The 21436-nt window shown below is 52.9% G+C and overlaps 2 protein-coding genes and 4 non-coding genes across 8 annotated transcripts; 4 read left to right on the top strand and 2 right to left on the bottom strand.

Annotated features, from left to right (window-relative positions):
• Positions 1 to 311: 311 nt before the first annotated feature.
• On the top strand, positions 312 to 7842 carry ASPDH (aspartate dehydrogenase domain containing). The gene is made up of 7 exons (XM_064737357.1): positions 312 to 431; positions 2536 to 2677; positions 3811 to 3895; positions 4681 to 4830; positions 6330 to 6562; positions 7457 to 7608; positions 7714 to 7842. Exons 1-7 carry the CDS (start codon positions 344 to 346, stop codon positions 7749 to 7751), a joined length of 888 nt encoding a protein of 295 aa, XP_064593427.1. The 5' UTR covers positions 312 to 343; the 3' UTR covers positions 7752 to 7842.
• A 195-nt stretch (positions 7843 to 8037) lies between these two features.
• Positions 8038 to 16538, top strand: JOSD2 (Josephin domain containing 2). Of its 3 annotated transcripts, XM_064737360.1 has the most exons (5): positions 8050 to 8109; positions 9640 to 9838; positions 11377 to 11502; positions 13443 to 13637; positions 15735 to 16538. In XM_064737360.1, exons 1-5 carry the CDS (start codon positions 8088 to 8090, stop codon positions 15832 to 15834), a joined length of 642 nt encoding a protein of 213 aa, XP_064593430.1. In that variant the 5' UTR covers positions 8050 to 8087; the 3' UTR covers positions 15835 to 16538. The 3 variants fall into 3 exon arrangements, with proteins under 3 accessions (XP_064593432.1, XP_064593431.1, XP_064593430.1); XM_064737362.1 differs by lacking the exons at positions 13443 to 13637; positions 15735 to 16538 and adding an exon at positions 13045 to 13421 and having other exon boundaries at positions 8038 to 8109; XM_064737361.1 differs by lacking the exon at positions 11377 to 11502 and having other exon boundaries at positions 8043 to 8109.
• Positions 16539 to 17677: 1139 nt separating this feature from the next.
• TRNAE-CUC (transfer RNA glutamic acid (anticodon CUC)) lies at positions 17678 to 17749 on the top strand. Its single transcript has one exon. It is a non-coding gene; the product is annotated as a tRNA-Glu (tRNA).
• Positions 17750 to 17948: 199 nt separating this feature from the next.
• On the bottom strand, positions 17949 to 18022 carry TRNAT-AGU (transfer RNA threonine (anticodon AGU)). Its single transcript has one exon. It is a non-coding gene; the product is annotated as a tRNA-Thr (tRNA).
• A 1422-nt stretch (positions 18023 to 19444) lies between these two features.
• On the bottom strand, positions 19445 to 19516 carry TRNAM-CAU (transfer RNA methionine (anticodon CAU)). Its single transcript has one exon. It is a non-coding gene; the product is annotated as a tRNA-Met (tRNA).
• Positions 19517 to 20259: 743 nt separating this feature from the next.
• On the top strand, positions 20260 to 20341 carry TRNAS-GCU (transfer RNA serine (anticodon GCU)). Its single transcript has one exon. It is a non-coding gene; the product is annotated as a tRNA-Ser (tRNA).
• Positions 20342 to 21436: the final 1095 nt, after the last annotated feature.

Genomic DNA, 21436 nt, shown 5'->3' with positions numbered 1-21436 from the left:
AGAATTTAGGGGTTTATTAGAAAGTTTGGGGCTTAATTAGATCGGTTTGGGGTTAATTAAGGGGGTTTTGGGGTTAATTAGGGGGGTGGGGGATCAATTAATTAGGGGTAATTAATGCTAATCATGGGTTAGTTCCTGTTAATTAGGGATTGATTCGTGTTAGTTGGGGTTAATCAGTGCTCATTGGGGATTAATTAATGTTGATTAGTGTAAATTAAGGGTTAATAATGGTTAATTAGGGGTTAATTAGTGTTAATTAGGGGTTAATTAGTGCTACTTAGGGGTTAATTAGTGTTAATTAGTGTTAATTAGGGGTTAGTTGGTGTTACTTAGGGGTTAATCAATGTTAATTAGCGTTAATTGGCTGCCCCAGGCCATGGAGGAGCAGCCGCGGATTCGGCGCGTTGGGATCCTGGGATACGGACAGCTCGGTACTGGGTTATACTGGTTTATACTGGTTTATACTGGGATATACTAGAATATACTGGTTTATACTGGGACGGACTGGTTTATACTGGGATATACTGGGTTGGAGTGGGATAGACTAGTTATACTGGTTTATACTGGTTTATACTGGGATATACTGGAATATACTGGAATATACTGGTTTATACTGGGATGGACTGGGATATACTGGGATGGACTGGGATATACTGGGATGGACTGGTTATATGGACTGGGGATACTGGTTTATACTGGTTTATACTGGGATGGACTGAGACAAACTGGTTATATTGGTTTATACTGGGATATACTGGTTTATACTGGGTTACACTGGGTTTACTGGTTTGTACTGGGATAGACTGAGATTGACTGGGATATACTGGGTTATACTGATTTATACTGGTTTATACTGGGATGGACTGAGACTGACTGGGTTATACTGGTTATACTGGTTTATACTGGTTATATGGACTGGGGATACTGGTTTATACTGGTTTGTACTGGGATGGACTGGGACAAACTTGTTGTACTGCTTCGTACTGGTTTATACTGGGACAGACTGGGTTATACTGGTTTGTACTGGGATGGACTGAGATTGAGTGGGTTATACTGGTTATACTAGGTTATACTGGTTATATGGACTGGGGATACTGGTTTATACTGGGAAACAGAGAGCTCAGTACTGGAAGAGACTGGGATGGATGGGGAATACTGGTTTATAGTGGGATGGACTGGGACAAACTGGTTTATACTGGGATATGGAGAGCTCAGTACTCGGAGGGACTGGGGATACTGGGATAGACTGGGTTATATTGGGTTATACTGGTTTATACTGGTTCTATGGACTGGAGATACTGGTTTATACTGGGATGGACTGGGACAAACTGGTTATACTGGTTTATACTGGACTATACTGGTTTATACTGGATATACTGGGATATGGAGAGCTCAGTACTGGGATATACTGAGATATACTGGTTTATACTGGGTTATACTGGGATGTACTGGGATACAGAGAGCTCGGTTCTGGGAGGGACTGGGGATACTGGGATGTCCTGGGTTATACTGGCTTTTACTGGGTTATACTGGGATGTACTGGGATGTGGAGAGCTCAGTGCTGGGAGGGGACACTGGGGACATTGAAGGGACACTGGGAGGGACTGGGACTAACTGGGACAAACTGGGGGCACATTGAGGGGACACTGGGACAGACTGGGATAAACTGGGAGGGACTGGGAGGGGACACTGGGGACATTGGGAATTGGGACATGGGAGGATGGACAATGGATGGACGGGAGGAATGGGAGGGGACTGGGACAGGACTGGGATGACTGGGAGGAACTGGGATAAACTGGGAGGGGACACTGGAGGGACATTGGGGACATTGAGAGGGGACACTGGGAGGGACTGGGACAGACTGGGAGGAACTGGGATAAACTGGGAAGGGACACTGGGGGGACGTTGGGGACATTGAGGGGACACTTGGGAGGACGGGACAACTGGGATAAACTGGGAGGAGACAGAGGAAACTGGGAGGGACACTGGGACTTGGGGACATTGAGGCATGGGGGACACTGGGATGGAACTGGGAGGGAACTGGGATAAACTGGGAGGGACACTGGGGACATTGAGAGGGGACACTGGGATGAACTGGGAGGGGACACTGAGGGGACATTGAGGGGACATTTGGAACATTTTGGAGGGACTGAGGGGACACTTGGGGACATTGAGGGGACATTGAGAGAGGACACTGGGAGGGACTGGGAACAAACTGGGAGGGGACACTGGGAACGCTGGGAGATGACAGGGGGAGGTGACAGCACTGTCCCAGGGGAGGTGACACTGCTGTCCCCAATGTCCCAAAGGCCATTCCTGGTGTCACAGGGGAGGTGACACATGTGACAGGGCTGTCCCCAATGTCCCCGATGTCCCCAGGGCCGTTCCTGGTGTGACAGAGGGGAGGTGACACCTGTGACAGGGAGGTGACACTGCTGTCCCCGATGTCCCCACGGTCCGTCCGTCGGTCTGTCCCTGTCCGTGTGTCACAGGGAGGTGACACAGGTGACAGGGAGGTGGCACTGCTGTCCCCAGGGCAGTTCCTGGTGTCGCAGCTGCTGTCGCACGGTCCGTCCGTCGGTCTGTCCCTCGCCTTTGTCTGGGCTCGCCGCTGGGAGGCGCTGGAGGCGCTGCCGCCCGCTCTGCGCCTGCGCGAACTGAGCGAGCTGCCGAGCACGTGAGGGACCCGAAACGGCCCGAATTTAACCCAAAAATGTTCCGGAATTCACCCCAGAAATGTCCTGAATTCACCCCAAAAATGTTCCCAAAAATGTCCCGGATTCACCCCAAAAATGTCCCGAATTCACCCCAAAAATGTCCCCAGAAATGGCCCGAATTAAACCCAAAAATATCCCCAAAAATGTCCTAAATTCACCAAAAAATGTCCCAAAAATATCCGGAATTCGCCCCAAAAATGTTCCCAAAAATGTTCGGAATTAACCCCAAAAATGTCCCAAATTCACCACCAAAATCCACCCAGATTTACTCCAAAATGTGCAAAAAATGTCCTAGATTCACCCCAGAAATGTCCCAAAAAATGTCTGGAATCCACCTTAAATATGACCCAAAAATATACCGAATTAACCCCAAAAACGTCCCAAATCCATCCTGAAAATATCCCAAATTCATCCCAAAAATATTTCGAATTTACCCCAAAAATTAACCCCAAAAATGTCCCAAATTCACCTATAAATGTCCCGGATTTGCCCCATAAATGTCCCAAAACTGCCCCCAAAAATGTCCCGGATCTACCCCAAAAATATCCCGAATGAATCCCAAAATATCCTGAATTTCAATATCCCAAACCCATCCCAAAACTGCCCAGATTCACCCTAAAATGTCCCAAAACTGCCCCAAAAAACCTGAAAAAAACCCAAATCCCCAATGTCCCCAAATGTCCTCCAAATGTCCCCATTGTCCCAAATCCCTCCAATGTCCCCAATGTCCCCATTGTCCTCAATGTCCCCATTGTCCCCAATGTCCCCAATTCCCCCTGATGTCCCCATTGTCCCCAATCCTCCAAATGTCCCCAATGTCCCCAAATGTCCCCAATGTCCTCCAATGTCCCCAAATGTCCCCATTATCCCCAATCCCCCCAATGTCCCCATTGTCCTCAATGTCCCCAAATGTCCCCAACGTCCCCATTGTCCTCAATGTCCCCCAATGTCCCCCAATGTCCCCATTGTCCTCAATGCCCCCATTGTCCTCAATGTCCCCAATCCCCTCAATGTCCCCATCCCCAACGTCCCCATTGTCCTCAATGTCCCCCAATGTCCCCATTGTCCCCAATGTCCCCAACGCTGTCCCCAGGGGGGTGGACCTGGTGGTGGAGGTGGCACACCCGTGTGTGACACAGGAGCACAGCGAGGACATCCTGGGACACGCCGACCTCATGGTGACACCGCGGGGACACCGCGCACCCATGTCCCCAATCCCCCCCATGTCCCCAAATCCCCAATGTCCCCAATCTCCCAAATGTCCCCAGTGCCCCTCCAATGTCCCCAAATCCCCTCAATGTCCCCAATTCCACATTGTCCCAATGTCCCCATTTCCCCCATGACCCCAATGTCCCCAATCCCCATTGTCCCCAATGTCCATCCCATTGTCCCCAATGTCCCCAATCCCCATGACTCCACGTCCCAAGTCCCCAATGTCCCCAATCTCCCCATTATCCCAATTCCCCCATTGTCCCCAATGTCCCCAATGTCCAATCCCCATTGTCCCAATGTCCCAATCTCCCATTGTCCCCAATCCCTCCATTGTCCAAAATGTCCCCAATACCCCCAATGTCCCCAATCCCCTCAATGTCCCGATGTCCCCAAATGTCCCAAATTGTCCTCAATGCCCCATTGACCCCATTCCCCCTAAGGTCCCCAATGTCCCCAATCCCCCCATTGTCCCCAGTGTCCCCAATCCCCCCATTGTCCCCAATCCTCCCATTGACCCCAATGTCCCCATGTCCCTGATGTCCCCAATCCCTCCATTGCCCCCAATGTCCCCAATGTCCCCATTGCCCCCAATGTCCCCAATCCCCCCAATGTCCCCATTATCCCCAAACCCCCAATGTCCCCAATCCCCCCAATGTCCCCAAAGCCCCAATGTCCGAAATCCCTCCATTGACCCTTTTGCCCCAATTCCCCCCAATGTCCCCAATGTCCCCAATGTCCCCATTGTCCCCAGCTGGGGTCCCCCACGGCGCTGGCGGACGCCGTCACCGAGGGGCGGCTGCGGGCGGCGGCGGCGCGCGGGGGCCACACCCTGTACGTGCCCCGGGGGGCGCTGTGGGGCTGCGAGGACATCGCCAGGATGGACAGCGCGGGGACACTGCAGGTGACACCAACGGGGACATTGGGGATAATGGGGATATTGGGGACATTGGGGATAATGGGGTTAATGGGGACATCGCCAGGATGGACAGCGCGGGGACACTGCAGGTGACGTTGGGGACATTGGGGACATTAGGGATAATGGGTTAATGGGGATCATCGCCCGCAATGGACAGCGCGGGACACTGCAGGTGACATTGGGGACACTGCAGGTGACATTGGGGACATTGGGGACATTAGGGACATTGGGGACATTGGGGTTAATGGGGTTAATGGAGTTAATGGGGACATCGCCCGGATGGACAGCGCGGGGACACTGCAGGTGACATTGGGGACATTGGGGACATTGGGGACATTGGGGAATAATGGGACAATGGAGTTAATGGGACATGCCCGCATGGACAGCGGGGGACCTGCAGGTGACATCTGGGGACATTGGGGATATGGACATGCTGGGGACATTGGGGTTAATGGGGGACAAATGGGGATAATGGGGACATCGCCCGATGGACAGCGCGGGACACTGCAGGTGACATGGGACATGGGACATGGGGAATAATGGGGACATTGGGGATAATGGGGGACAATGGGGTTAATGGGGACATCGCCCAGATGGACAGCTCAGGGACACTGCAGGTGACATTGGGGACATTGGGGACATTGGGGTTAATGGGGGACATTGGGGACATTGGGGTTAATGGGGACATCGCCCGGATGGACAGCACGGGGACACTGCAGGTGACACCAATGGGGACAGTGGGGACACTTCTGGGGACATTGGGGACAGTTGGGACACTGCAGGTGACATTGGACGGGACACTGTCGCCCGATGGACAGTGCGGGACACTGCAGTGACATTGGACATGGGCATGGGACACTGCCATTGAGGGTATGGACAGGGTAAGGACAATGTCCCCTGTGTCCCCTGAGATGACAAATGAAAACTGTCTTGACTGTCCAAGAGGGTCAATGACATGTCCTGATGTCCCCACAGGTGACAATGACAAGGTCCCTCTGTATGTCCCCGAGGCAGCAGGACCTGAGGTGAGGACAATGACAAGGCCCCTGCCAGGTTATGCCGTGCCCCATGGCGGCGTGACAGTGACAATGACAATGACAATGACATTGACATTGACAGTGACAGTGACAATGACAGTGACAATGACAATGACAATGACAATGTCCCTGTGTCCCCAAGGTGACAGTGACAATGACAATGTCTCTGTGTCCCCAGAAGTGACAATGACAATGTCCCTGTCCCCGCAGGCGCTGAAGGTGACAATGACCAAGGCCCCCGGCAGTTTCCGTGCCCAGGGCTGGCTGTGACAGTGACAATGACAGTGACAATGACAATGACAGTGACAATGACAATGACAATGTCCCCACAGGCGCTGAAGGTGACAATGACCAAGGCCCCGGCAGTTTCCGTGCCCAGGGCTGGCTGTGACAATGACAGTGACAATGACAATGACAGTGACAATGACAATGTCCCTGTCCCCACAGGCGCTGAAGGTGACAATGACCAAGGCCCCTGGCAGTTTCCGTGCCCAGGGCTGGCTGTCCCCGCGCGTGGCGGCCGCGGTGGCCTCGGGGACACGGACGGTGCTCTACGAGGGTCCCCTGCGCCCGCTCTGTCCCCTTGTCCCCAACAACGTCAACACCATGGCGGCGGCCGCGGTGGCAGCGCCGCACCTGGGCTTCGACGGCGTCACCGCCTGCCTGGTGGCCGACCCCAGGTGTGTCACCTGTGTCACCTGTGTCACCTGTGTGTGTCACCTGTGTCACCTCTGTGGTGTGTGGCACCTCCTGTGTCACCTCTTTGTGTCACCCCTGTGCCATCAGCGTCCCCTCATTGTCCCTCCAGTGCCACCCCAATGTCCTCTCCCTGTCCCCTGTCACCCTCAGTGTCCCCAATGTCCCTGTCACTGTTCCCCCAGTGTCCCCAATTGTCACTTGCAGTGTCCCCGACCGTCACCTCATCAATGTCCCCTCAGTGTCCCCAATGTCCCCTCAGTGTCCCCGACTGTCACATTGTCACTGTCCCCAATGTCCCCTCAGTGTCCCCAGCTGTCACATCATCGATGTCCCCAGTGTCCCCAATGTCCCCTCAGTGTCCCCATCTGTCACATTGTCACCATGGAGGTGTCCCCAATGTCCCCTCAGTGTCCCCAATTGTCCATCCATTCCCACAGTGTCCCCGACTCACTCATTGATCGAGGTCACATCGTGTCACTGTCACTGTCCAATGTCCCCTCACAGTGTCCCTGAGTCACATCATCGGTGCCAATGTCCCCTCAGTGTCCCCATGTCACATCATCATGTCGAGCACATCGTGTCACTGTCTCACTGTCATTGTCCCCTCAATGTCCCGATGTCACATTGTCCCCTGTCCCCTCAGTGTCCCTGACTGTCACCTCATCGATATCGAGGTCACATCGGTGTCACTGTCACTGTCCCCAATGTCCCCTCACAGTGTCCCCGACTGTCACATCATCGGTGTCCCCAGTGTCCCCTCAGTGTCCCCGACTGACACATCATCGATATCGAGGTCACATCGGTGTCACTGTCACTGTCCCTGTCATTGTCCCCTCAGTGTCCCCAACTGTCACATTGTCCCTGTCCCCTCACAGTGTCCCCGACTGTCACATCATCGATGTCGAGGTCACCGCCGTCCCCGAGCACGGCCGCTCGCTGACCGTCACCAGCACCCGCCGCAACCCTGCCGAGCCCGGCCGCGTCACCGGCAGCGCCACCCGCCACAGCTTCTGGAGCAGCGTGCAGGGTTTGTCACCTCAGTGTCACCTGTGCCACCCTCGGTGTCACCTGGGCCAACCCTCGGTGTCACCTGGGCCACCTCAGGCCCGCTCACTCTGTGCTCTCCCCGCAGCCTGCACCGGACACGGCGGCTGCGTCAAGCTCTGCTGAGAAGGAACAGCGAAAAAAACCTGCGAGGGACATTTTGGGGACAATTTGGGGACAATTTGGGGACAATAAAACCTGGCAAGGCCTGGCGGTGGTAGCGCCCTTCTTAAAATGGCGGCGAGGGGGAGACGCGATCTGATTGGTGGAAAAACTACAAGGAAGGAAAGATTCTCACCGCTGATTGGTTAACGCTGCGGTGCAAAGCATCACAGGAAGAAGGTCAAAGCGCTGATTGGTCAGACGCTGAGGAGGGAGGAGAGTGCCGCGTTCTGATTGGTTAGCGCCTCGGAAAACACGACGGGAGTTGTAGTCCGCGGCCCTGAGGGGGCAGAGGCCGCCATGGCCCTAGAGGACGCGCAGGGTGAGGAGGGGGCGGCCCAGCCGGATTTTGGGGGGTCCTGAGGGGTCCTGGGGGGTCTTGGGGGGCTCAGGGAGGGCTCGGGGAGGTTTTTGGGGGGTCGTGAGGGGATTTGGGGGCGAAGGGAGGCGGAGGCCGCGCTGAGGGCCCGGGAGGGCGGAAGGGCTGAGGAGGCCTGAGGGGGTTTTGGGGAGTCCTGAGAGGATTTTGGGGGTCCTGGGAGGTTTGGAGGTGTCAGGAATTTGGGGAGGGGGTTTGGAGGGTCCTGGGAGGGATTTTGAGGGGATTTTGGGGGAATTTGAGGGATTTTGAGGTAACTTTGGGGGAGTCAGGAATTTGGGGATGGGTCCTGGGGGAATTTGGAGGTGTCAGGAATTTGGGGAGGGGGCTTGGGGGGGATTTAGGGGGTTCTGGGGGGTCTCTGGGAGGGATTTTGAGGGATTTGGGGGGGTCTCAAGGGTTTGAGGGGGATTTTGGGGGGCCCTGAGGGAATTTGGAGGTGTCAGGAATTTGGGGAGGTGTCTTGGAGGGATTTGGGGGAATTTGAGGAGGGGTCTCAGAGGAGATTTGGTGAAATTTTGGGGGGATTTTGAGGGAATTTTGGGGAAATTTGGGGAGGGGTCTCGGGGGTGATTTCGGGATTTTGGGGGAAATTGAGAGAATTTTGGGGGAATTTGGGGAGGGGTCTCGGGCGTGATTTGGGAAAATTTTGGGGGGAATTTTGGGGAAATTTGAGGAGGGGTCTTGGGGGATTTTGGAGGGAATTTGGGGAGGGGCCTCGGGGGAGATTTGGGAGAATTTTTGGGGGGAATTGAGGGGAATTTGGGGAGGGGTCTTGGAGAGAATTTGTGGAAATTTTGGGGGGATTTTGAGGGAATTTTGGGGGAAATTTGGGGAGGGGTCTCAGAATAAATTCGGGGGAAGTTTGAGGAAAGGTCTTGGAGGGAATTTAGGGAAAATTTGGGGTGAATTTGGGGAGGGGTCTTGGGGTGATTTAAGGTCATTTTGGGGAGGAATCTCAGGGTGACTTGGGAATTTAGGGGTAATTTGGGGAGGGGTCTCGGGGATGATTTGAGGGAATTTTGGGGGGAATTTGAGGGAACTTTGGGGAAATTTGGGGAGGGGTCTTGGAGAGAATTTGTGGAAATTTTGGGGGGGGGTCTTGGGGGATTTTTGGGGGAAATTGAGGGAATTTTGGGAAACTTTGGGGAAGGGTCTCGGGGGGATTTTGAGGGAATTTTGGGAGGAATTTTGGGGAAATTTGGGGAGGGGTCTTGGCGATGATTTGGGGGAATTTTGGGGGGAATTTGAGGGAAATTTGGGGAAATTTGGGGAGGGGTCATGGGGGATTTGTGAGAATTTTTGGGAGGGGTCTCGGGGAAGATTTGGGAGAATTTTTGGGGGGAATTTGAAGGAATTTGGGGAGGGGTCTTGGAGAGAATTTGTGGAAATTTTGGGGAGGAATTTGAGGAGGGTGGGGGGGTCTCCTCAAATTTGAGTCTGGGGTCTCACAGCTCCCACTCTCCCCCGCAGCCCCCCTGGATTTGCGGGGGGTCCTGGGGGACCAGGAGCTCCCCGATGTGGGGGGGGGGCTGCCCGGATTTGGGTCTGGGGTCCCGGGGGTGCCGTACCACGAGCGGCAGCGCCGGCAGCTCTGCGCCCTGCACGCCCTCAACAACCTCCTGCAGCGGCCCTGGCTCAGCCAGGCCCAGGCCGACCGCATCTGCCAGCGGTGAGACCCCAGACCCAATTCGGGGAAGGCTCTGGGGAGGGGTCCTGGGGGGGTTTTAGGGTGGTGGGAGGGGGTTTGGGGGGATTTTAGGGGGGTTTTAGGGGGGTTTTAGGGTGGTGGGAGGAGATTCTGAATTTGGGGAGGGGTCTCAGAGGGGTTTTCTGAATTTGGGGAGGGGTCTCAGAGGGGTTTCTCAGTTTGGGGAGGGGTCTCTGAATTTGGGGAGGGGTCTCAAGGCTGTGGGGAGGGGTCTCAGAGGGGTTTTCTGAATTTGGGGAGGGGTCTCAGAGCAGTTCCTGAATTTGGGGAGGGGTCTCAAGGCTGTGGGGAGGGGTCTCAGAGGGGTTTCCTGAATTTGGGGAGGGGTCTCTGAATTTGGGGAGGGGTCTCAAGGCTGTGGGGAGGGATCCTAGAAGGGTTTCCTGAATTTGGGGAGGGGTCTCAGTGGGGTTTTCTGAATTTGGGGAGGGGTCTCAGAGGGGTTTCTCAATTTGGGGAGGGGTCTCTGAATTTGGGGAGGGGTCTCAGAGGGTTTGGGGGCTTTGGGAGGGGGTTTTGGGGGGTTTATGAGAGTTCCTGAATTTGGGGAGGGTTTCCTGAATTTGGGGAGGGGTCTTAGGGGTATTTGAAGGGGTTTAGGGGGTTTTGGGGGGGGGTTTAGGGTCATGGGAGGGGCTCTTGAATTTGGGGAGGGGTCTCAGAGCAGTTCCTGAATTTGGGGAGGGGTCTCAGGGGGGTTTGGGGAGGGTTTTAGGATGGATTTAGGGCTCCTGAATTTGGGGAGGGGTCTCAGGGGGGGTTTGGGGGAGGGTTTTAGGATGGATTTAGGGCTCCTGAATTTGGGGAGGGGTCTCAGGGGGGTGTATGGGTTTAAAGTGACGTCATTGCTTTTTGGGTTTCAATTGGTGCTTTAAGGGATTCAATTGGGTCTGGGGTCTCCGGGGGTGTATGGGTTAATTTGGGGAAGGGTCTTGAGGGATCCCTTAATTTGGGGAGGGGTCTCGGGTGGGATTTCCCAAATTTGGGGAGGGGATTCCCCCATTTAAAATGACGTCATTGCTTTAAGGGATTCAATTGGGTCTGGGGTCTCTCAGGAGGGGATTCCCCTCCCCAAATTGGGTCTGGGGTCTCTGGGGGTGTCTGGGTTAATTTGGGGAGGGGTCTCAGAGGGATTCCCAAATTTGGGGAGGGGTCTCCCCCATTTAAAATGACGTCATTGCTTTAAGGGATTCAATTGGGTCTGGGGTCTCTCAGGAGGGGATTCCCCTCCCCAAATTGGGTCTGGGGTCTCTGGGAGGCTCTGGGTTAATTTGGGGAGGGGTCTCGGAGGGATTCCCAAATTTGGGGAGGGGATTCCCCCATTTAAAATGACGTCATTGCTTTGTGGGATCCCCAATTGCCGCTTTAAGGGATTCAGTTGGGTCTGGGGTCTCTCTGGTGGGGATTTCCCTCCCCAAATTGGGTCTGGGGTCTCGGGGGGGGTCGCGGGGATGATCAGGGTTAATTTGGGGAGGGGTCTCACCTGGAAGCCCCCCCAGGTTGGCCCCAAATTCGCGGCCCAACCCCCACCGGAGCCTGCTGGGATTGGGCAATTATGACGTCAACGTGGTGATGGCGGCGCTGGGCATGCTGGGATTGGCGGCCGTGTGGTGGGACAAGAGGCGGTGAGACCCCAGACCCAATTCAATGAGACCCCTCCCCAAATTCCCTGAGACCCCAGACCCAATTCACCAAATGAGAGAGACCGAAGATTCCATTCACTGAGACCCCAGACCCAATTCAATGAGACCCCAGACCCAAATTAACCGAGACCCCAGACCCAATTCAATGAGACCCCAGACCCAATTCACCGAGAGAGACCACAGACCCAATTCCCCAAATTCACTGAGACCCCAGACCCAATTCACCGAGAGGGACCCCAGACCCAAATTCACTGAGACAGACCCCAGACCCAGTTCCCCAAATGAGAGAGGCCCCAAATTCCAAATTCCCTAAATTCCCCAAGTCCCCAGACCCAATTCACTGAGACCCCAGACCCCTCCCACAACCCCCAGACCCAAATTTGGTCCCTCCCTGAGCCCCCAGACCCAATTTAGGACCGACTCAAGTGAAATGGGGACCTGTCGGATCTCTGTTTTCTATTGGGGTGTATTGGGACAAACGGTGCTGAGACCCCTCCCCAAAATCCAGATACACCCTCAAGACCCCAGACCCAAATTCTAGGACCCCTGACCCCAATTCCAGACTCTTCCAGAGCCCCCAGACCCAATTCCTTCCCCCTCCACTTTTCCCACCGCCATCTCCCACTCCCTTCCCTTTAATTCTGCCCCCCATATTAATTCCCCCAATTAATTAATTAACTAATTAATGAATTAATTACCCCCCCCAGCCCCCTGGAGCGGCTGTGTGTGCCCCGCGTGCTCGGCTTCCTGCTCAACGTCCCCTCGCGGGTGACGCTGGGGACCCCAGACCCAAATTTGGGATCTCTTCAATCTCTCTTTTGTCCTGACTTGTATGGGGTCAGAAGTGCTGAGACCCCTCCCCAAATTCACTGAGACCCCAGACCCAAATTCCAGACCCCTTCCAGCTATCCCAGACCCAAATTTGAGACCCCTCAGAGCCCCCAGACCCAATTCCTTCCCCCTTCCCCCTCCACTTTTCCCACCGCCATCTCCCACCACCCTCCCTTTAATCCCCCATTAATTAATTTATCACACTCTCCCAGAGACCCCAGACCCAAATTTGGTCCCTCTCAGAGCCCCCAGACCCAATTTGGGACCTGTCAGATCTCTCCTTTCTATTGCAGTATATTGGGACAAGCAGCCATGAGACCCCTCCCCAAATTCGGGATACACCCCTGAGACCCCAGACCCAAATTCTGGGACTCCTCACCCCTATTCTAGACCCCTCAGAGACCCCAGACCCAATTTGGGACCTGTCATATTTCCCATTCCCTCAGGGTTTTATGCGGACAAAACATGCTGAGACCCCTCCCCAAATTCAGGATACACCCCTGAGACCCCAGACCCAAATTCCAGACCCCTCCAGCTACCCCAGACCCAAATTTGAGACCCCTCAGAACCCCCAGACTCAATTCCTTCCCCCATTCCCCTCCACTTTTCCCACTGCCATTTCCCACTCCCTTCCCTTTAATCCCCCCATATTAATTAATAATTAATTAATGAATTAATTACCGACTTCCCCAGCCCCCTGGAGCGGCTGTGCGTGCCCCGCGTGCTCGGCTTCCTGCTCAATGTCCCCTGTGCCGCCCCCAGCCCCAGAGCCCTCAGAGACCCCAGACCCAATTTAGGACCAACTCAAGTGAAATGGAGACCTGTCGGATCTCTGTTTCCTATTGGGGTGTATTGGTGCTGAGACCCCTCCCCAGAATCCAGATACACCCTCAAGACCCCAGACCCAAATTCTAGGACCCCTGACCGCAATTCCAGACTCTTCCAGAGCCCCCAGACCCAATTCCTTCCCCCTTCCTCCTCCGCTTTTCCCACCGCCATCTCCCACTCCCTTCCCTTTAATTCTGCCCCCCATATTAATTCCCCCAATTAATTAATTAACTAATTAATGAATCAATTAACCCCCCCCCCAGCCCCCTGGAGCGGCTGTGCGTGCCCCGCGTGCTCGGTTTCCTCCTCAATGTCCCCTCGCGGGTGACGCTGGGGGCGCTGGCGCTGCCCCTGAGCCGCCCGCACTGGCTCTGCGTGCGCCCCTTCGGCCCCGCCTTCTACAACCTGGACTCCAAGCTGGCCACGCCCACCCGCATCGGGGCGGAGCCGCAGCTCAGGTGACACCCGGGGACACCTTGGGGACATTGGGGTGGCACTCGGGGACATTGGGGTGGCATTTGGTGGCACTTGGAGGGCATCTCAGGTGGCATCTGAGGGCTCCTGGTGGCACTTGAGGATACCTGGAGGCACCTGAGTGGCACTTGGGGACATCTAGGTGGCATTTGGGGACCTTGGGGACACCATGGGGACATTGCGTTGGCATTTGGTGGCACTTTGGGTGGCATCTAGCGACACTTGGGGGCTCTTAGTGGCGCTTTGGGGACATCTTGGGACACCTGGGTGGCACTTAGAGACATTGGGGGCACCTTGGGGACATTGGGGTGGCACTTGGGGACACCTGGATGGCATTTGGTGGCACTTTGGTGGCACTTTGGGGACACCTTCTACAACCTGGACTCCAGGCTGGCCACGCCCACCCGCATCGGGGCGGAGCCGCAGCTCAGGTGACACCCGGGGACACCTTGGGGACATTGGGGTGGCAGCTGGGGACACCTGGAAGGCATTTGGTGGCAGCTCGGGAGCACTTTGGGGACATCTCAGGTGGCATCTGGGAGCTCCCGGTGGCACCTTGGGACACCTGGTGGCACCTTGGGATATTTGGGGACACCTTGGGGACAGTTTGGGGACACCTGGATGGCGTTTGGTGGCACTTTGGGGACACTTCGGGGGCACTTTGGGTGGCATCTGGGGACATGTGGGGGCTCTTGAGACACCTCAGGGACACTTTGGGGACACCTGGGGACACTTTGGGGACGCTTGGATGGCACTTGAGGATGTCTAGGTGGCACTTGGGGACATCTGGATGGCATCTGGGGACACCTGGGGGACACTGGGGTGGCAGCTGGGGACACCAGGATGGCAGCTTGGGGACACTTTGGGACACCTGGGGACACTTGGATGGCACTTAGAGACATTGGGGACACCTTGGGGACATTGGGGTGGCACTTGGGGACATTGGGGTGGCATTTGGTGGCACTTGGCATCTCAGGTGGCATCTGGCGACATTTGGGGGCTCTTAGTGGCACTTTGGGGACATCTTGGGACACCTGGGTGGCACTTAGAGACATTGGGGACACCTGGGGACACCTTGGGGACATTGGGGTGGCATTTGGTGGCACCTTGGGGGCACCACAGGGACACCTCGGGTGGCATCTGGGGGCTCTTGGTGGCACCTGGGAACACTTGAGTGGCACTTGGGGACATCTGGGGACACCAGGATGGGGTTTGGTGGCAGCTCGGGAGCACTTTGGGGACATCTCAGGTGGCATCTGGGGGCTCTTGGTGGCACCTTGGGACACCTGGGGACACTTCAGGCACACTTGGATGGCACTTGGGGACACCTGGAGGCACCTGGGGACACTTTAGGGACACTTTAGGGACACTGGGTTGGCATTTGGTGGCACTTCGGGAGCACCTTGGGTGGCATCTGGGGACATCTGGTGGCACTTTGGGACACCTGGATGGCACCTGGGGACACCTTGGGGACACTTTAGGGACACTTTGGGGACACTGGGGTGACATCTGGGGACACTTTGGGGACACTGGGGTGGCACCTGGGGGCTCTTGGTGGCATCTTGGGGACACTTTGGGACACCTGGGGACACTTGGATGGCACCTGGGGACATCTGGGGACACTTTGAGGGCACCTTGGGGGCACTTTGGGGACGCCTGGTGGTGGGGACACCTGGATGGCACCTGGGTGTCGCCTCATTGTCCCTTGTCACCTGTTTGTCCTGATTGTCACCTCTTTGTCCCCTCACTGCCACCTGTTTGTCACCTCATTGTCCCCTTGCTCTCACCTGTTTGTCCCCTCATTGTCACCTGTTTGTCACCTGTCTGTCCCGTTTCTCACCTGTTTGTCCCCTCATTGTCCCCTGTTTCTCCCGTTTGTCCCTTCATTGTCACCTGTTTGTCCCCTCATTGTCCCCAGTTTCTCACCTGTTTGTCCCCTCATTGTCCCCTGTTTGTCCCCTCATTGTCTCCAGTTTCTCACCTGTTTGTCCCCAGTTTGTCCCCTGTTTGTCCCCTCGCTGTCCCCAGTTTGTCCCCTCGCTGTCCCCCGTGTCTCACCGCGTGTCCCCGTGTGTCCCCAGGGAGTTCCTGCGCTCGGCGCTGGCCCCGGCTCCCTCCGAGCTCTTCCTGGTGGTGTCGCGCGACGTGGAGGAGGCGGGGACGTGGCTGAGCCCCGAGTGACACCTGGGGACACCTGGGGACACCTGAGTGACACCTGGGGACACCTGGGGACACCTGAGTGACACCTGGGGACAGCTGGGGACACACCTGGGGACAGCTGGGGACACCTGGGGACACCTGGGCACACCTGGGGACACCTGAGTGACACCTGGGGACAGCTGGGGACACACCTGGGGACAGCTGGGCACACCTGGGGACACCTGGGGACACCTGGGGACAGCTGGGGACACACCTGGGGACACACCTGGGGACAGCTGGGCACACCTGGGGACAGCTGGGGACACCTGGGGGACACCTGGGGACAGCTGGGGACACACCTGCGGACACCTGGGCACACCTGGGGACACCTGGGGACACCTGGGGACACCTGGAGGAAACCTGGGGACACCTGAGTGACACCTGGGGACACACCTGGGCACACCTGGGGACACCTGGAGGAAACCTGGGGACAGCTGGGGACACCTGGGGGCACCTGAGTGACACCTGGGCACACCTGAGTGACACCTGGGGACACACCTGGGCACACCTGGGGACAGCTGGGGGACACCTGAGGGACACCTGGGGACACACCTGGAGACACACCTGAGGGACACCTGGGTGTCACTTGGGGACACTTGGATGGCATCTAGGTGGCACCTGTGGACACCTGCGCACCTCCGTGGCATCAAATCCATCCCAGAAAGGATTAAAAGCGATCGGTGGCAGCTTCGTGTCTGTGTGATGGGACCAAAATCCTTGAATTTCACCCCAAATCCCTGAATTTCATCCCAGAATTCCAAACGCCACCTAAAAATCCCCCCAAAATCCCAAAATTTAACCCCAAAATTCCCGAATTCCACCGCAAAATCTCCAAATTTCCTCCTCACAGCTCCGGGAGGGAGAGGCGGGAAACCTGAGGCGAGGGGCGTGACCACGCCAGAACCGCGTTCTGATTGGCTTTGCTTTTTGATTGACACCCTCACCGTGCCATCACGGCCAATCAGCGCGCAGCATACGGCTTCGGCGCAAAATCCCCGACTTTCCACCCGAAATCGCCGAAATTTCCCCCAAAATCCCCGAATTTCCACCACAAACCCGCGAGTTCCACCCCAAAATCCCCAAATTTCCTTCCTACAGCGCCGGAAGAGGCGGGAAACCTGAGGCAGAAGGCGTGACCACGCCAGGACCCCGCTCTGATTGGCTGCGCCATTTGATTGACACTCCAGCCAGAGGGCTTTAGCCATTCAGCGCGCCGCGTGGTTTCAAGGGTGTCCGTGCCGCGCAGCTCAAAATCGCCGAATTTCCGTACGAAATTCCCGAATTTTACCCCAGAATCTCCTCATTTCACTCACAGATTACCAAATTCCAACCCTTAATACCTGGGTTTTTAACCAAAATTTCCGTATTCCACCTCAAAATGCCCGAAATTCTCTCCCACACGGGGAGGCGGGAAACCTGAGGCGAGCAGTGACCACCCCTGATCCGCGCTGTGATTGGCTCTACACTTTGATTGACACTTTCTCCATACCATCCCAGCCAATCAGCGCACAGCATGCGGCTTCTGTGCAAAATCCCCGAATTTTCCCCCAAAATCTCCGCATTTCGCCCACAAATTCCCGAATCACACCCCAAAATCCCCCAATTTTCCCCCAAAATTCCCGAATTTCAACCCAAAAATCCCCAAATTTCCTCCCCTCAGCGCCGGGGGCGAGAGGCGGGAAATCTGAGGCAGAGGGCGTGACCACCCGGACACCGCGCTCTGATTGGCTTCGCTAATTGATTGACAGGCATTTGGGAGGGGTTTAGCCAATCAACTTTTACTATGATGCCTCTCGTGGCGCCCGTGCTTAGTGGCCCTCGGCCTTCCCTGGTGGTCTAGTGGTTAGGATTCGGCGCTCTCACCGCCGCGGCCCGGGTTCGATTCCCGGTCAGGGAAGATACGTAGTTTCTTTACATTTTATTTATTTTAAATTTTTTCCCAACTTATTTCCGCTTCCGCTCGTGGAATCCTGCTTTTTCTTCACCCCCTTATTTTTCGTTTAGTCAAAAATCAAATCATTAAATCAGGAAAAAGAACTATGACGTAATACATAAAATAACGACGGTTCTGTCGCGATATGGTCACGACAGAGCGGAGGCACCGCTGGGATTCGAACCCAGGATCTCCTGTTTACTAGACAGGCGCTTTAACCAACTAAGCCACGGCGCCGCGCGCTCCCTGCGCCGCCCTAAATTCAAAAACCCAAAATTCCCCAAAAAAGGAAAAACTCAAAATTCCCAAATTTTCCTGCCCAAAAATCCCAAATTTTCCTCCCCCAAAAGGGAAACCCCCAAAAATCCCGAATTTTTCTTTCCCTAAAAAGGAACAAAACCCCAAAAATTTAAATTTCTGCTTCCCTAAAAAGGAAAAAACCAAAAAAACCCCAAATTTCTCCTCCAGGAAAAAGGAAAAACTCCAAAATCCCAAATTTTCCTCCCCACAAATTCCAAATTTCCCTTCCCCCAAAAAAGAAAAAAGAGCCAAAATTCCAAATTTCTTTCCCTAAAAAATCCCAAATTTCCTTCCCCCAAAAGGGCAAAACCCCAAAATTCCCAAATTTCCCTCCCCCTAAAAATGGAAAAAATCTCAAAAATCCAAATTTCTCCAATTTTCCACCCCACGCCCCAAATTGAAGGAACCCAAAAATGACCAAATCCTCAACTTTTGCTCCAAAATTGTGAAATTTCTCTCAAAATCGTCAAATTTCACCCCAAAACTTAATTTTCGCCCTAAAATCCTCAAATTGTGCCCAAATTCCCCAAATTCCACCCCAAAACGTCCAAATTTCAGTCCAAATCCTCGATTTCCACCCCAAAAATCTCCAAATTTCACCTCAAATTGAGGATGAAATGGGAAAATTGATGAAAAAACCGAGAAATTATTTGGAAAAAAAAGGGGAAATTGAAGGAAAAATGGAGAAAATTAGGGAAAATTTTGAAATTACATGGAAAAGTTGATGGGAAAATGGGAAAAATTTGGGTAAAATGCAGAAGAAATGCAAAATTTGAGGAATAAATCAGGAAAAATGAGGGGGGAAACGAAAATGAGGGGAAAGGGGAAAATTAATGAGAAAATGAGGGAGAAATGGGAAAAATGAGGGAAAATTTGAAATGAAATTGGAAAATTGAGTGGAAAATGAGGGGAAAAGGGAAAAAAAAAAGAAATATTGAGGGGAAAATGAGGGAAAAATGAAGGAAAAATGTGGAAAATTGACGAAAAAATGAGGGAAAATTGAAGTAAAACCAGGAAAATTATGGAAAAAAGGGAAAAGTAAGGAGAAAATGAAGTGGAAAATAGGAAAATTGAGGAGAAAATGAGGGAAAAATTGGGAAAATGAGGGAAAAATTTGAAGTGAAATTGGGAAATTGAGTGGGAAATGAGGGGAAAAAACGAGAAAATAAATGGGAAAATTGAGGGGGAAATGAGGGGGAAAATTGATGAGGTAATGAGGGGGAAAGAGAGCAAAATTTGAGGGAAAAAATTGAAATTAATGTGGAAAATTGAGTGGAAAATGAGGGGAAAAGGGAAAATAAAGAGAAAAAATTAAGAAAAATTGGAAAATTTGACGAAAGTATGGGAAAACATTGAAGCTAGCAGAGGATGGTTTCGATCCATCGACCTCTGGGTTATGGGCCCAGCACGCTCCCGCTGCGCCACTCTGCTGCTGCTGCCGCCTTGGCTGCGGATGAATCCTAATAAACCTAACTGCCGATGACGTCACTGGATAGGAAATCTCGCGGTTTCTCCCCTGCTGGCTCAGCTTCGGTCCCGCGCTTTCCCCACCAATTTTATTGAATAGTTTATTTTTAATTTCTCATTTAATTTTTACGGTTTTTTGTTCATTTTTTAAAAATTTCCCCTTTTTTTAAATTCCCCCTTTCTAAAATTAATTTTTTTCTTTTTTAATTAATATTCCCTTTTTTATTTTTTCCTTTTCTAATTTGATTTTTCCTTTCTTAAATTTTAATTGTCCCTTTTTTATTTAATTTCCTTTTTTATTCAATTTTCCCTTTTTAAGTTTTCTGTTTATAATCTAACTTTTATTTTTGAAATCTAACTTTTCTATTTTTTTGTTTCACTTTCCCTTTATTTTAAATTTAAGTTTTCTTTTTTTTATTTCATTTCTCATTTCTCATTTCGGGAAAAAAAAGAATGAAGAGAAGAATAAAGAAGAATAAAATTTGGGGTAACTAGGAAAGAACAAGGAGAAATGTGGGGGGAAATGGGAAAAAATTAGGGTAAAACAAGAGAAAATTGAGATTTTCCCGTGTTTGGCGGGGCGGGATTCGAACCCGTGACTTACGGAGCTGAAGCCACGCCAAATCCCCGCCCCTAACCACGCCTCCAGTGCTGACCACGCCCCCTTAGCGCACCCTATGGGCGCTGGGCGCAGGCGCGCAGCCGCGGACGAGGTGGCCGAGTGGTTAAGGCGATGGACTGCTAATCCATTGTGCTCTGCACGCGTGGGTTCGAATCCCACCCTCGTCGGAAGTCGCATTTTGGGGTGAAAAATCCCAAATTCGCTTTTTTAGGGTTTCAATCCCAAATTCTCCAATCTCCGGAGATCGTTTTTGGGGGAAACACCTCAATTTTGGGATCTCTCTCACTTGAAAATTCCCTTTTTTGCTGATGCATTTTTCTCTTCATTCCTGGGTTCGAATCCCACCCTCGTCAGGACACAAATTTTGGGGTCAAAAACCGAAATTCCAATTTTTATGGGGTGATCCCAATTTCTCCAATCTCACCCTGTTCTGGAACTGCTTTTATTGGGAAAAATCCCCGATTTTGGGGGTTAAATCCTCGATTTTGGGGTTTGAAATCCCCAATTTTTGGGGCTTCAATCCCCGATTTTCGGCGTTTAATCCCCAATTTTTTGGGGAAAATTTCCCATTTTTTGAGGAGAATTCTCATTTTTTGTTGGAAAATCCCCGATTTTTGGGGGAAAATCCTCGATTTTTGAAATTCTTGATTATGAGGTTTCAAATCACGGATTTTTGGGGTTAAATCCCCGGGTTTTGAGGGAAATCGCCAATTTTGGGATCCCTCTCTCCTGAAAATTCCCTTTTATTTGAAGTGATCCCAAAACCTCCAATCCCACCCTCATCGGGATCAAAATTTTGGGGTGAAAAACCCGAAATTTTCTTTTTTGGGGTTAAATCCCAAATTTCCCAATCCCATCCATGTCATGAGATGCTTTTTGGGGTGGAACTCCTCGATTTTGGGATTCCTTTCTCCTTAAAATTCGCTTTTTTTGGGGTGACCCCAAATCCTGCAATCCCACCCTGATGGGAAAATGCGGTTTTGGGCTGAAATCCCCGAATATTGGGAAGGAATCCCCGATTTTTTGCTGGAATCTCCGATTTTGGTGTTTAATGCCTAATTTTGGGGAGGAATTCCCAATTTTTGGGGTGAAATCTCCAATTTTTGGCCTTCAATCCTCAATTTTTGGGGTTAAATCCCCAATTTTTTTGGCCTTTCATCTCCGGGTTTTGGGGGAGAAAATTCTTGATTTTTGGGTTAAAATCCCCAATTTTGGGGTGAATCCCAGATTTTTTTTTGGTTCAATGCCCGATTTTGGGGTTT

This window comes from Zonotrichia leucophrys, unplaced genomic scaffold, assembly GCF_028769735.1.
Source record: "Zonotrichia leucophrys gambelii isolate GWCS_2022_RI unplaced genomic scaffold, RI_Zleu_2.0 Scaffold_49_388800, whole genome shotgun sequence".
In the NCBI taxonomy this organism is placed as follows: domain Eukaryota; kingdom Metazoa; phylum Chordata; class Aves; order Passeriformes; family Passerellidae; genus Zonotrichia; species Zonotrichia leucophrys.
This window is presented reverse-complemented; position numbering and strand designations above follow the sequence as displayed.